The sequence below is a fragment of the Somniosus microcephalus genome, chromosome 14 (genome assembly GCF_052327205.1).
Source record: "Somniosus microcephalus isolate GS21.2 chromosome 14, FLI_Smic_1.0, whole genome shotgun sequence".
NCBI lineage: Eukaryota > Metazoa > Chordata > Chondrichthyes > Squaliformes > Somniosidae > Somniosus > Somniosus microcephalus.
Window position 1 is genome coordinate 81,263,059 of NC_141000.1, and position 14,807 is coordinate 81,277,865.

General features: G+C 46.1%; 2 protein-coding genes across 4 annotated transcripts in view; one reads left to right on the top strand and one right to left on the bottom strand.

The window, feature by feature from the left end:
* gdap2 (ganglioside induced differentiation associated protein 2) overlaps positions 1 to 8,667 on the bottom strand; it is a 52,942-nt gene extending 44,275 nt beyond the window's left edge. Inside the window, exon 1 of one of the 3 annotated variants that reach the window (XM_086006792.1) lies at positions 7,977 to 8,667. In XM_086006792.1, coding sequence (XP_085862918.1) covers positions 7,977 to 8,155 — 179 coding nt within the window. In that variant the 5' untranslated portion in view covers positions 8,156 to 8,667. The remainder of the gene's footprint in view (positions 1 to 7,976) is intronic. The other 2 variants (XM_086006793.1, XM_086006791.1) reach the window with 2 other exon arrangements.
* Positions 8,668 to 8,761: 94 nt separating this feature from the next.
* Positions 8,762 to 14,807, top strand: part of wdr3 (WD repeat domain 3) — a 79,341-nt gene continuing 73,295 nt past the window's right edge. Inside the window, exon 1 of the mRNA XM_086006785.1 lies at positions 8,762 to 9,031. The gene's annotated coding sequence lies outside the window, so the exon portion shown is untranslated. The remainder of the gene's footprint in view (positions 9,032 to 14,807) is intronic.

The window sequence follows — 14,807 nt, forward strand, 5'->3', positions numbered from 1 at the left end:
AAGGAGGAGAGGGAGAACAGGTGGACAAGCTTAGGAAAGGAATTCCAGACGTTAGGGCCTAGACAGCTGAAGGCACTGCGGCTAATTCTGGGGTAAAGGAGTGGGGGGGAAAGGCACAAGAGGCCAGAGATGGAGGAACACAGTTCTGAGGGTTGTAAACTGGAAAATGTTACAAATAGGGAGGGCGAGGCAATAAAGGCTTTAACTATGAGGATGTGAAGTATAAATTTGAGGCGTATGGGAAACCAGGAGCTAATGTAGGTGAGTGATCACGGGTTTGAACACAACTTAGTGCAGGATAGGATAATGGGCAGTTTTGGATGAGTTAAAGTTTATGAAAGAGGGAGGATGGGAGGCAGGAGCATTGGAAGTCACATAGGGAGGATACAATGGCATGGAAAAGGGTTTCAGCATCAGATGAGCAGAGGCAGTGGCAGAGACAAGCCAGGTTACAGAGATGGAAGTAGGCAGTCTTTGTAATAGAGGGGGGTCAGAATCTCAGCTCAAGTTGCAAACCATCTGGTTCAACCTGAACAGTGGCTGGGGAAGGGAATGGAATCAGTGGAGAGGATACTGTGTGTCAGGCGCCAAAGACAGCGGCTCTAGCATTCCCAATGTTTAACTAGAGAAAATTGCAGCTAATCCAGACAAACTGTCCGACACCACGGAGACAGTGGAAAGGTCACGAGAGGCGATTGAAGGGTAGAGTCCGTTGTCAACAGTGTACATGGCAAACCTGACTCCATGTCTTTGGATGAGGTTGCCAAGTGGCAGCATGTAGATGGGAAAGAGGATGGGATGAAGGATAGATTGTTGGGTGACTCCAGAGATAGACATGGAAGAGTGAGATAGTGTGATTGAGTGAAGAGTGTTCATGGAGGGATTTATATCTACAACTTAAAACATGGGGGGGTGGGAGAGAAAAGGGGCAGAAAGCCAACATAGGTCAAAGTAAGTGGTCTGTGTGAGCAGAGGGATATGGGATTGGAACAGGATGCCAAGGTGTAGTCCAAGTAGTTTGTGGCTTGTTTGTGGGGGGGGGGGGGGGGTGGCAAAGCAGTGACAAGGGAGCAGAGTTTGTTGGCAAAGGCCAATAATGATGGCTTCAGTATTCCCAGTGTTGAGCTGGAAGCAGCACGGAATTGGAAGATTAGCCGGTGAAGACAATGAGCTGCTGCTGACCTGGAGACTTAACTTAATACACTGGGAAACTCTGCTTTTCAACAAGTCTGTGGTGGTATCTGTCAAACTTTAATAAGTTTAAATTTGATGCCAAAGTTGCTCTAAAAGAATTAACTTTTAATGTTGTACACTTACAATTTCAAAGAGTTGATCACTAAAACTGGAAGTCCAGCTCGTGACTGATGAAAAATTCAAAAATAAAAAAGTGCAGATAACAGAGGTTCCACTATTGATTATTTTTGATTGCATGAACATGCCATGCCACATTAGTGAAGCAAAGTGCATTACTGTAAAGACCAACAGCAGCTGCACTTAATTTTCAGAATGGTGCCCCACAGAAGCCACTGTTTCTTCTGATCTGTACACATCTAAAAAACAGGTTTAAATAATAGAGCTCTCTAACAAAGGGCAGGCTACTGCCAGAGAGTAGACTATAATTTAGCAAGGGAGGAAGAAATTGGCCGTGCAAATCAATTACAACTTAGCTTAAAATTAGCTCCATTTAAATTAAAACCTGAACACAATTGCTTCAACCTCCCCTCCAAAGACAAGCAATTATTGCAAAGTTCTACACCAACTGCTCGCAGCTCAGCAACAGTGCTCCTACAGTGCTATTTCTGAATAATAAAACAAGTAATTTTAGGACAACCAAACAGTATGTGAACTTATTCCCTACAAATAATTTCAATCATTTGTATTGGGAGCACCTAGCTAAGGTATTGTAGGAGTCAAGCTTAGATCCAGTCAGATCACTCAGTTTGGGTTCTGTAGATAATAAAATGCTTTAAGTCACCAACCTGGGATTGCACACTACGTTCACTTTAAACTGGTTTGTAGATATTGGCAGTTTGAAACTATGTACAGAAAACTATACACTCACATTTTACAAGAGTACTATAAACTGGTCAGTTTACCAACTAACATTCACTACTGCTCCTCCACACCCTTGGCATCCCGCTCCACAGAACACTTGGCTGATGTGGCTGTCACTTTAGTAGAGGCTGGAGCTCACTTTAGGGCATTGCAGGCATCAACCAACATCCTGCCACTCATCACATCAAAAATTCTATTCCAATTCACAGCTCCACACACAGGAAGCTGAACCCCACTCTTAACTTGCTATATTCATACCGAGCTTGGGACCCATAATCACTGCTCAGCATTTGAAATGTCTGCCCTCTTGTATTGGAGCCGTCACACAGCTCACCTGGGCACTCGGTGATTTTTAATTTTCTTTTCCACTTTGTCCCTCTTTTGTTTAAAAAACATCAACTGTAAATTAATAAAACTTAAATTAAAATTAGTAGACCAGAAAGACAGAAACAACTTCCGACTCCACTTCCTTTCCGGATTGCTTGTTCGGGTGCTGTAAAAACCCTGATCCACTCTCTGGGAACCTTCAGGGGTTTTCCGAGGGCCTACTCGCCAGTCTCCCAAACTCCATTTGTCCAAGATTGAACTGTGCATATTCTGTTCGGAGTTTTGATTACCCATTACCCCATCCTCATCAAATTAGACTGACTCCCTAGTTCCCCATGTATCAAATTTAAAATCCTCAACCGCAAGACACTCAAAGACCAGACCCACACTACACCTTCTCCAGTCTATGTCCCCTGTTCTCTAGACCTTCGATCCAGGCCTTCTGCGCATCCTTCCCTCCCTCCATCAACTCCACAGTGCCTTCAGCTGCTTGGCCATCGTCTCAAACACTTCTGCCTATCCATCTCTCTCTCTCGACTTCAAAACCTTTAAGCCTGCTGAAAACCGAGCTGTTCAATCATGCTTTCAATTCCCTCAGAAAGGCTAGGTTTTGGTTCCTCTTTATGAAGCATCTCATGGACCTTTCTAATGCATTAATTAAAAGCTTTATATAAGCGCACGTTTTATAAAAAAAAGTGAGGGGGAGGGAAAGTTTCTTCCAAATTGAGGGGGAAAAAATAAACCACACCTCTGAGAATCAATATCAGGAATAGCCTTGATTTTAAATATAGAAAAACATTCCAACACTTCACAGATGCATAACAAAAAAATCTGAGCCAAATAAAGATGTTGAGGTGACCGAGGTGGAGAAGTTATGGGGCGGAATACCAGACAATGAGGCCTAGGTGCGTCCGGCAACAATGGGGCAAGGGGAAAGATACACAAGAGGACAGAGGCAGTGTGTTCAGGTACTAAGCTTCCTCCACTCCCACACCCCTCAAATGACAGTTTAAAAAGGGGTATTTACATAACCACAGACTGTGAACAAGTAACAGTGCATGAAATCATTCCCAAATAAAAGGAGGCACAATCATAAAATGACAGAGGGTTACACTGAGAGCATGATGCTAGAATACTATTCAGTTGAATCCTCAATGAGTTCAACTGCCTTGCCAGGAAAGTTATGCCTGATCAGAATGGATACTCTACACATACATACATACATACTATAGCGCCTTGGGATGCTTTTCTATGTTAAAGGCAGTATATAAATGCAAGTTCTTGTTGCAGTATATGGAACTAAAGGAATGCGGTTACATGGATACATAGATGATTGAAGGGCAGGAAGCAAAGGATGTTTCTCAGAACAGAAAGATGTCGTAAGCAGTACTTCACAAGAGTCTGTACTAGGGCATTGGCCCAGAAATTCGGGTCTCCACGGGTGAGTACGCACAGGGTACTCACGCGTGGGCCCGATGGAAGTGCCGGTTTCCTGCATGCACTGCGCATGCGCGGGAAACCGGCACTTCCGTTCCTCTGAAAGCAGGGGTTCAGAGGTCGAACGCGTGCGCAGGGGAGGCTGCACGTGTGCTTTGAACTTCATATTAAAAAAAAAGTTACAGGTTTCTCCGGGAGGGTAAGTCTTTAGAATTTTGAAATGTAAAAAGCAGGCGTAAGGCCTGCTTTTTACAAGGTAAGTGGTCAATTAATTAAAATTAAAACATTTTTTCCACAGGTTTATTATTTTTAAATATTTTAAAAGGTAAGTTTATTTTTAGCCCTGTTAGAATATAAAATTATTTTTTTCAAAAATTTAAATTATTGTTTAAAATAGTTAATGTAATTTATAGTTTATTTAAAAAGTGTGATTTTAAAAAAAATTTGAAGGTTTACTGCTATTTTGGGGCCGTAGTATTTATAAGTCTTGACAGGTCTTCCTGTCAATACTTATGAATGGAGCATTCCCTGCTCCGATTGGCTGCCCATGGCCCACGTGATCCCAGGGGACGCATCGAACTAACTGCACCCCTGGGACACGCAAGCACTGTGCGCCGGCAGTTGGATCAGGCCCCAGATCGGAATTCCACAGGGGCCCTACAGCTCAACGGCCGGCGCGCAAGGTAAGTGCAGGTCGGGGGCTTGCACCCGCGGGAAGCCCCCGACCCGAATTTCTGGGCCATTAACTAGATACTTACATAAATCATCTGTACTTACTAAGAGCAATACAAAATTTGCTAATGACACCAAGTTTCTTTTTTTTGGGGGGGGGGGGCACAAATTGCAACAAAAACTGTGAAAGACAGCAGAATGCCACAGATGGGCAGATAGGTGGCAGGTGAAACATAGAAGATAGGAGCAGGAGTAGGCCATTCGGCCCTTCGAGCCTGCTCCGCCATTCAACGAGATCATGGCTGATCATCCAAACCCTAGCACCCGGGCCCTACACCGACAGCCATCCCACCCAAGCCCTATCCCCGTAACCCCACGTATTTAATCCCCCCTAACACTAAGGGCCAATTTTTTTATCATGGCCAATCAACCTAACCCACACATCTTTGGACTGTGCAATTCAGTGTTAACAAAATGTGAATAAGGAATGGGGATGCATCTAAAATAGTACAGTTTTAAATGGAGTAAATGGAGCAAAGGGACTGTGGGATAAAGGTAGAGGTCATTTAAAGGCAGGAGTGAAAGTAAATAAGGCCACAAAAAAGGCAAGTAGAATCCTTGGTTTTGTATCTAGTCATCGAATAAAAAAGCAAGGAGGTAAAGCTGAACTTACACAAGGCCTTAGGTTAGGCTGCAGTTGGAGTATTGGGAGCACTTTTGGACACTCCATGAACAAAGGAAAATGTAATGGAAAAGATGCAGCGTAGATTTACGAGGCTACTACCAGGGATAATAGATTAAGGTTATGAAGACAAGAAACTAGGGCTTTATTCCCCACTAGAACAGAGAAAGTTTTAGAAGCGACCTGATTGAGGTCTGCAAAATTATGAAGGTTTATAATAAGGTAAATAGTGCAATTATTTCCAACGTCAGCAAAATGGCAAGGAGGGACACAATTTCATGAAAAATAACAGAATTAAAGGGGTCAGAAAAATTCTCTTTCTGGAGTGGCTGGAAAGCAGAATTCTTTGCCACAACCATCTTGCTGCAGTGTCCATAGATTCTTATAAAAGAGAATTAGAAGGCTGTTTAATATTCCTCTCCCCCCACCCCCCCAAAGTGTTGGAGAAGTGTGCAAAAGAATGAGATTCGATTAGGTGGCTTTTGTGGAGAAAATCACCAGCTCTAACTTAATGTCCCAAATGGCCTGTTTGTGCTGCAACTTCCTATAACTATATAGAAGTGTTTAAAAACAATCCTAACAACATGGATTTTTGTTCAGTCCACATTCAAAACACTGCTCACCATCTCAAGTAGTATATGGGTCTGGATGTAGTTGTATTTGGAAAGCCACCTGTAATCATCTGTATTACGATAATTTCTGATTTTAGTCAAACACTCTTCAGTAACTTAAACTTATGGTCAAAATGCACAACTTTTACTTTTGCATGTAGGAGGCAGATCATTGAATAGCAGATCATTGAATAGCAATGAAGATATCTAATACCCAAAGGTGTTATCAGTGCAAACCTATCAGAGCAAAGGCAGCATAAAATGTTATTACATTTAAAGATTAATAAATCTGCAGATACCTTCAGCTAAATGCTTTCAAATTCAACAGGGCAACTGGTCTAACACTGCTTTTATATTGAAACAATACCACCTTCCCTCAAGACGTAGGTCTTGTGTACTGGCAATAGCACCAAGCGGAACTACCAGATTTGCTAAGGCCAGTAGTCAATGGTTTCCAGAATAAAAGCACTGATCTAAATTCAGCAATACCAGTACGCTTTACAACAGTAAGTCCTCATTTGGCGTTACTTGTGGCCAGGTTTATTTAGATAATTTAGTAGGATTGCACAGCCCTATGAGGAATGAAATAACTAGAGAGCTGGTATAAATCTTTTGCCAATTTTAGCTTTACTGCAGTTGTTTTAATAAAAAAGGAGCTTTTTTATTTGCTTTTAAGATTTGAGCGTGCAGACATCGTGTTCAGATAAGACTGCAAATGCTAGAAATTTGAAATAAAAACAGTATTGGAAATATACAGGCCAGTTAGCATCTGTAATGAAAAAAGACATTAACTTTGCAGGTGTAACCCTTCATTGGAAATGAAAACCACGATAAGCAAGCATTTTAGTAACTTTAAAAAAGGAAATCGGGAGGGGAGGAGAAAAAGATATTCCAGTCAGAGGAGTCGTTAAAAGATTGTGCCTCAAACTGTACAGTCATAGGCACAAGATCAATGATGCAATGGAAAGAAATTTAAATACGCAAATAGTTAAGAGGGTGAAAAGACAGACCCACAAACAAAAAAAAGGTGAAGAAATGGGATCAATGAGGGAAAAAAGGTCAAAAATTATAATGGAAAAAGCCAGCAAAATGCAACAGATCCAGTAATCCCGAAGAGGGGGAAATAAACCACCACACAGACCTTCCATACTCTTCCTACAGCCAGCACTGCGTTTGGATGAAGGATCTGCACTTGAAAGGTCAACCTGCCTCCCCTGCCATCAAAAGGCCCACCCAAATCACCAACAACACTGTTGTAAAGAAAACAGTTGGGTGTAGTTAAAGTTACTAACCTACAAACCAGGGGATTGCAGAGTGCCCAGTGGGCTACCCACTGAGCCACAGCTGACACACTTTTTTTGGGGGGGGGGGGGGGGGGGGGGGGGGGTGGCGCCGCACGCCGCAAGACAAGAGAAAGAGGAAGAGATAGAGTAGAAAGAAGTGGTTAGAATTGCAACATCTCTTATTGCTCCACGATCTGCAAAAGAATTGACAGCAGGAGAGGCCTGATGTTCAGCTCCTGCTCTCTGCAGAATGGAGAAAGGAAGGGGGCAGGTGGGGAGGTAGAGGGGAGTGAAAAAAGCAGCAAAAGCAAGATGTTTCAAGTCAAAACGATGGCACCTTATGTCACGCAGAATTATAATGAATCCCTAGACACCACTGTTTCTTCACTTGCAGTATTAAAAGATGCCATAAAGGCTAATTCAAATGAATACATGATTTAATAACACATTGTAGAAGTATGCTTAATTAAGACCGTAGAGAAGGCACAACTGTCCAGGGCTTCCAGACTAGGAATAAAAAAGCTCCCATCCCTCAATGTTATCCAGTGTCCTGTGTGCATGACTATGGCACAAGGGGGGTTGAAGCATGATGCGACACCCACCCCCCCAATCCATCCTAGCTGCTCACTCCCAACTTTGTGTGGACGGAGGAATAGTCTGCCAATGCAAAGAATAGCCACTTGCATGAGCTGTTGGAGAGTTACCAGGGTCCATTAAATTTGATTCCACCACTTTCAGAAGGGGAGAAAATTGAAAGAAAAGTACATAAATTCTGGTTACAAATATTGCAAAAAGGTACTGGAAATTAAAAAAAAACAATTTCTTCAAGGCTTGTTAAACGGAATCAGGCCAGTGCCTTGCCGGTTCAGTTTGGATTGTATATGTAGAACAGAAACCCGCAATACGTACCACAGAATAACTTTGTTGTTAATGTCTTTCCTGTAAGGGAAAGGTGAGGAGATGGAACAGTCTGGGTACATTTCATTACTGACTCCATCCGAATTAGTCTCAACCTTGTCTGAACTATTAGCCCAACAGGGTAGAGCCTGAATGTCCACAATGGGAGAGCGGGCTCCGAGAGGATCCATGTCGCACAACCCAGCCACTCAGCAGTCAGGTGTAGAAAAAAGAACCAAAAACTACTTTCCACCGAGGGCGCCGCGCCGGGACCCTTCAACTTGCAGCCGTTTCAGGTTCAAATTCTACTTCCCCTGCACAATACCGCGATGAATGCACCGATGTGCTGCTCAGGTAAAGTTTTACAGACTGCGGCTATAATAAAAGCGGCGGAGAGTCCACTGCAGCTACTGACACAGGCCCTGCGGGAAGCCCATTCACCGGCCGCTGCAGCCCCTCCACCCGCGGGGCTTGGTGGAGTGAAGCTCCCGCCCCTGAGCCCCGGGCGGCAGGCTCGGCGGTGCAATCACTCCGTCCCAGAGGGGTCTTTTCCCCCGCTTCGGCCAGGCAGAGCCGCGCGTGTCCGTCTCCGGCCGGACTCCTCACGCCGTCTCACAGGGTTGCGCCGACTTCCGGTGCTGACTCGGATTATACCGACTCGCGGTGCTGACCCGGATTAAAAACCGCGAGCGCTGACCAACCGTCACCGGAAGGAACCGCCAGCCCGGCAGCGTCACTTCCTCTCGGGGCCCTGCCTTCTTGTTCAGACTCGATCAGATGAAACAGATGGCTCCCTGCAGGTCGATCAGTGTACAACTGTGACACTTATCTGTTGGATCATCTACACACGTTGAATAATAAAGATAACAACAACAATAACTTGCATTTAAAATAACAACAGAAATTGCTGGAAAAACTCAGCAGGTCAGGCAACATCCGTGGAGAGAAATTTGAGTTGACGTTTCGGGTCGAAACCCTTCTTCAAAACTGGAAAGAAAAGAAAATAGATCGAAGGCAGGGCTGCGATCGAACAAAAGAAGTAAAAGTATTCGAAACCAGACGAGATGGTAATGGGCCAGTGGAGACAAAGGACAGCTGAGATTAGGTGTGAAGTGTGCTGGCAGGATAGGAGACAGCTGCCAGGTGGGAGAGAGAAACAAAAGGAAAAGGAGGGAGACCCAAAACAAAGGGGTGGAAAAAATTATAAGTAAAAAAGTAATAGGGGCCGAGTTTATGATCTGAAATTGTTGAACTCGATATTTAGTCCGGAAGGCTGCAAAGTGCCTAATCGGAAGATGAGGTGCTGTTCCTCAAGTTTACGTTGAGCTTCCGTGGAACAATACAAGAGGCCAAGGACGGTGAGGTCCGAGTGGGAATGAAGCGGTGAATTAAAATGACAGGCGACCGGAAGCTCAGGGTCACCCTTACGGACAGAACGGAGGTGATCCGCAAAGCAGTCACCCAATCTGCGTTTGGTCTCCCCAATGTAGAGGAGACCGCATCGTGAGCAGCGAATACAGTATACTAGATTGCAAGAAGCACAAGTAAATCGCTGTTTCACCTGGAAGGGGTGTTTGGGGCCCTGGACAGTGGGAAGGGGGGAGGTACAGGGGCAGGTGTTACATCTCCTGCGCTTGCACGGGAAGGTGCCAGGCGAAGGGGAAGGGCTGTTTGGGGTGATAGAGGAGTGGACTAGGGTGTCTCGGAGGGAGCGGTCCCTACGGAATGCTGAAAGGGGAGGGGAGGGGAAGATGCGTTTGGTGGTGGGATCACTTTGGAGGTAGCGGAAATGGCAGAGGATGATCCGTTGAATGTGGAGGCTGGTGGGGTGAAAGGTGAGGACAAGGGGAACCCTATCGTTGTTCCAGGAGGGAGGGGCAGGGGTGAGGGCAGAAGTGCGGGAGATGACACGGTCGAGGGCCGTGTCAACCACGGTAGAGGGGAATCCTCGGTTGCGGAAAAAGGAAGACATGTCGGAAGCACTGGTGTGGAAGGTGGCATCGTCGGAACAGATACCGCGGAGACGGAGAAACTGGGAGAATGGAATAGAGTCTTTACAGGAGGCAGGGTGGGAGGAAGTGTAGTCCAGGTAGCTGTGGGAGTCAGTGGGCTTGTAGTGAATATTGGTCGATAACCTATCCCCAGAGATGGAGACGGAGAAGTCGAGGAAGGGAAGGGAAGAGTCAGAGATGGACCATGTGAAGGTGAGGGAAGGGTGGAAATTGGAGGCAAAGTGAATGAAATTGTCTAGTTCGGGGCGAGAGCAGGAAACGGCACCGATACAGTCATCAATGTATCGGAAAAAGAGGTGAGGGAGGGGACCTGAGTAGGACTGGAACAAAGTGTTCCACATATCCCACGAAAAGGCAAGCATAGCTAGGACCCATGCGGGTACCCATAGCAACACCTTTGATTTGGAGGAAATGAGTGGAGTTAAAGGAGAAGCTGTTCAATGTGAGAACAAGTTCAGCCAGACAGAGGAGGGTGGTGGTGGATGGGGACTGGACGGGCCTCTGTTCAAGGAAGAAGCGGAGCGCCCTCAGGCCATCCTGGTGGGGGATGGAGGTGTAGAGGGATTGTACGTCCATGGTGAATAGGAAGCGGTTGGGACCAAGAAACTGGAAACTGTTAAAGTGGCGGAGGGCGTCCGAAGAGTCGCGGATGTAGGTGGGAAGAGACTGGACAAGGGGAGAAAAGATAGAGTCGAGATAGGAAGAGATAAATTCCGTGGGGCAAGAACAGGCTGAAACGATGGGTCTACCAAGGCAGTCCTGTTTGTGGATCTTGGGAAGGAGGTAGAAGCGGGCTGTGCGGGGTTGGGGAACTATGAGGTTGGTGGCAGCGGGGGGAAGATCTCCAGAGGGGATGAGGTCAGTGACAGTCTTGGAAACGGTGGTTTGATGTTTGGTAGTGGGGTCATGGTCCAGGTGGAGGTGTCCCTGCTTTCTCCCCATATCCCGTGATCCCCTTAGCCTTAACTTGCATTTGATGGATTATATTAGCTGGGCTGTGATGCTTGTTTTATGTTTATGCCTTTATGAGATCACATATTGGAGGCCTCGTTTCTATGCTGACAATCCAAGTCTCTCCAGCCAAAATGGTTATTTTGGGCAAAAAGGAATTTTAATTACTTCTGGTAGAACAAAGTATCAAATTCATCATGCCCGACGTTTATAATATAATGATAGTTTAGTGGTAGAATTAAACTTTTACGATAAATGGCATAATCATTAGATTTTTACAAAGATGGAATGATTTGATTAACAATTTTACAAATGTCATAGTTGTCTTATTAGTTCAATTTGAAGATTCTCATTTGAACTGTATTTTTTTTGTGTCCTCCTCTCTTGAGGGGTTTGGTAAATTGAGTTTCACCCAAACCTACGAATCACTGGTTTGTGTAAACAGTAATAATATAATAGTAGCCTTTCAATAATTCAAAATTTAAAATCGGATACAGCAGTGGATGAGTAATTTGTTTCATCTTTATATGTGGAGCTAAAGCATACACTGAAATCACACGATGATCCAAAAATATAAAATAAAATTGCAAAACATATTTAAATATATGGAACTAAATATAATATAGGCACAGAATATAATAGCAGACAGGTTATGCTAGAACTGTATAAAACACAAGTTAGGCCACAGCAAGTGCACTATGAACAGTTCTGGTCACCACATTACAGGAAAGATGTGATTGCACTAGAGAGGGTACAGAGGAGATTTACAACAACAACTTGTATTTATATAGAAACATAGAAGATAAGAGCAGGAGTAGGCCATTCGGCCCCTCGAGCCTGCTCTGCCATTCAATGCGATCATGGCTGAACATCCAAATTCAGTACCCTATCCCTGCTTTCTCCCCATATCCCGTGATCCCCTTAGCCTTAAGAAATATATCTAACTCCTTCTTGAATATATTTAACTAGCTGGAGTGCCCAGTGGTGCCGAGGGTTTTTTGAGGGCATGTTGTTATGAAAAAAGTAGAAATAATTTTTATATATATAAATGAGTTTGTCTGTCTGTGTGGGAAGGAGAGAGAGAGAGAGGGGGAAGGAGAGAGAGAGAGGGAAGGAGAGAGAGAGAGAGAGAGGGAAGGAGAGAGAGGGAAGGAGAGAGAGAGGGAAGGAGAGAGAGAGAGAAGGAGAGAGAGAGAGAGAGGGAAGGAGAGAGAGAGGGAAGGAGAGAGAGAGACAGAGGGAGCGAGAGAGAGAGGGGGAAGGAGCGAGAGAGAGAGAGGGAAGGAGAGAGAGAGAGAGAGGGAAGGAGAGAGAGGGAAGGAGAGAGAGAGGGAAAGAGAGAGAGGGAAGGAGAGAGAGAGGGAAGGAGAGAGCGAGACAGAGGGAAGGAGCGAGAGAGAGAGGGAAGGAGAGAGAGACAGAGGGAAGGAGCGAGAGAGAGAGGGAAGGAGAGAGAGAGGGAAGGAGAGAGAGGGAAGGAGAGAGAGAGGGAAGGAGAGAGAGGGAAGGAGACAGAGAGAGAGAGGGAAGGAGAGAGAGAGAGGGAAGGAGAGAGAGGGAAGGAGAGAGAGAGGGAAGGAGACAGAGAGAGAGAGGGAAGGAGAGAGAGAGGGAAGGAGAGAGAGACAGAGGGAAGGAGAGAGAGAGAGGGAAGGAGAGAGAGAGGGAAGGAGAGAGAGAGAGAGGGGGAAGGAGAGAGAGACAGAGGGAAGGAGAGAGAGACAGAGAGAGAGGGAAGGAGAGAGAGGGAAGGAGAGAGAGAGAGAGGGAAGGAGAGAGAGAGAGGGAAGGAGAGAGAGGGAAGGAGAGAGAGAGGGAAGGAGAGAGAGAGGGAAGGAGGGAGAGAGAGAGGGAAGGAGAGAGAGAGAGAGGGAAGGAGGGAGAGAGGGAAGGACAGAGAGAGGGAAGGAGAGAGAGACAGAGAGAGGGAAGGAGAGAGAGAGGGAAGGAGAGAGAGACAGAGAGAGAGAGGGAAGGAGAGAGAGAGAGAGGGAAGGAGAGAGAGAGAGAGGGAAGGAGAGAGAGAGAGAGAGGGAAGGAGAGAGTGAGGGAAGGAGATAGAGAAGAGAGGAAGACACCCCGGGGAAGGGGCTGGATTCAGAGCCCGGCGGGTGAAGAAGGGCGGCCGCCATTTTGTGAGGTCGGCGGGAAGTTTGAATTGCGGCGGCCGAAGGAAGGAAGGAAGAAGGCGAGCTCTCCCTCCCTCTCCCACCCCTTCACTCTTTCCCTCCCTCCCCCTCTCTCTCTCCCTCCCCCTCTCCCTGCCGCTCTCTCTCTGCCCCCTCTCCCTGCCCCTCTCTCTCCCTGCCCCCCTCTCCCTCCCTCCCCTCTCCTCTCCCTCCGACTCACCTCGGTACCAGAACGGAGTATATCCGACACCGGGAGGCCGGGTGCCCATCGCTCAGAAGCGAGCCCGGGGTTCCTCGTGTTTAACCAGGTGGGCCTTTGGACCCGGTTGGCCGGGCGGCAGTGGAAGGCCTTTTGCTCCAGACTCCCGTGTCCGATTTAGGTCGGGGACGGCTCGTTGGAAAGCCCCGGTTTTCCCGGTCCCGCACTAATGGCAAGAGAGAGAGGGGGAAGGAGAGAGAGAGAGAGAGGGAAGAGGAGAGAGAGAGAGAGAGGGAAGGAAAGAGTGAGGGAAGGAGAATTAAAATCCCGACTTTTGTCTGTTTTCCCACACAGCCAGCCAAAGAAAAGAAAAACAAAAGAGATGAAGAGTCTAATTTAAAGCAGCCTCTCCCCCGCTAAAAGGTGAGAGCCGGAGGGAGATTTTGCGGGTGAAGAGGGGCGGCCGCCATTTTGTGAGGCACTAACGGCAGTTTGAAAGATTAGGCCCTGCCCACACACACCATGAAACCCCCCCCCGTGACGCAGCACGCTCCCCCCCGTAGGATTGGTCAACCTTCACGTCACTCAATGCTAATGAGCGGATTCCCCCGTATGATTGGCCAACCGCTAATGAGCGGATTTTTGAACGTTTTTTGTATACTGTCCGAACAATTTTTGTCTGACCAAAAAGTAAACATGCCTATGAGACTCCCCTAATCATAAGCTTTCTTTTGATATAACATATGTGTAGGTACGCTCTATAACTTTTGAGTGATGCCACAGACAGACAGACAGACAGACACTACGATCCTTTTATTTATATATAATAATACAATATAATAATAATATAATATAGATATAGATATAGATATAGATGAATTGGCCTCAACTGTCTTCTGTGGTAGAGAATTCCACAGGTTCACCACTCTCTGTGTGAAGAAATTCCTCCTCATCTCAGTCCTAAATGACTTACCCCTTATCTTTAGACTGTGACTGGTTCTGGACTCCCCCGCCATCGGGAACATCCTTCCTGCATCTAGTCTGTCTAGTCCTGTTAGAATTTTATAAGTTTCAATGAGATCCCCTCTCATTCTTCTAAACTCTAGCGAATATAAGCCTAATCGACCCAATCTCTCTTCATACGTCATTCCTGCCATCCCAGGTATCAGTGGTGAATCTTCGCTGCACTCCCTCCATGGCAAGAACATCCTTCCTCAGATAAGGCGACCAAAACTGCACACAATACTCAAGGTGTGGTTTCACCAAGGGCCTGTACAACTGCAGCAAGACATCCTTGCTCCTGTACTCGAAACCGCTCGCTATGAAGGCCAGCATACCATTTGCCTTCTTAACCGCCTGCTGCACCTGCATGCTTACCTTCAGTGATTGGTGCACAAGGACACCCAGGTCTCGTTGCACTTCCCCTTTTCCCAATCTATTGCCATTCAGATAATAATCTGCCTTCCTGTTTTTGCCACCAAAGTGGATAACCTCGCATTTATCCACATTATACTGCATCTGCCATGCATCTGCCCAATCGTCCAACCTGTCC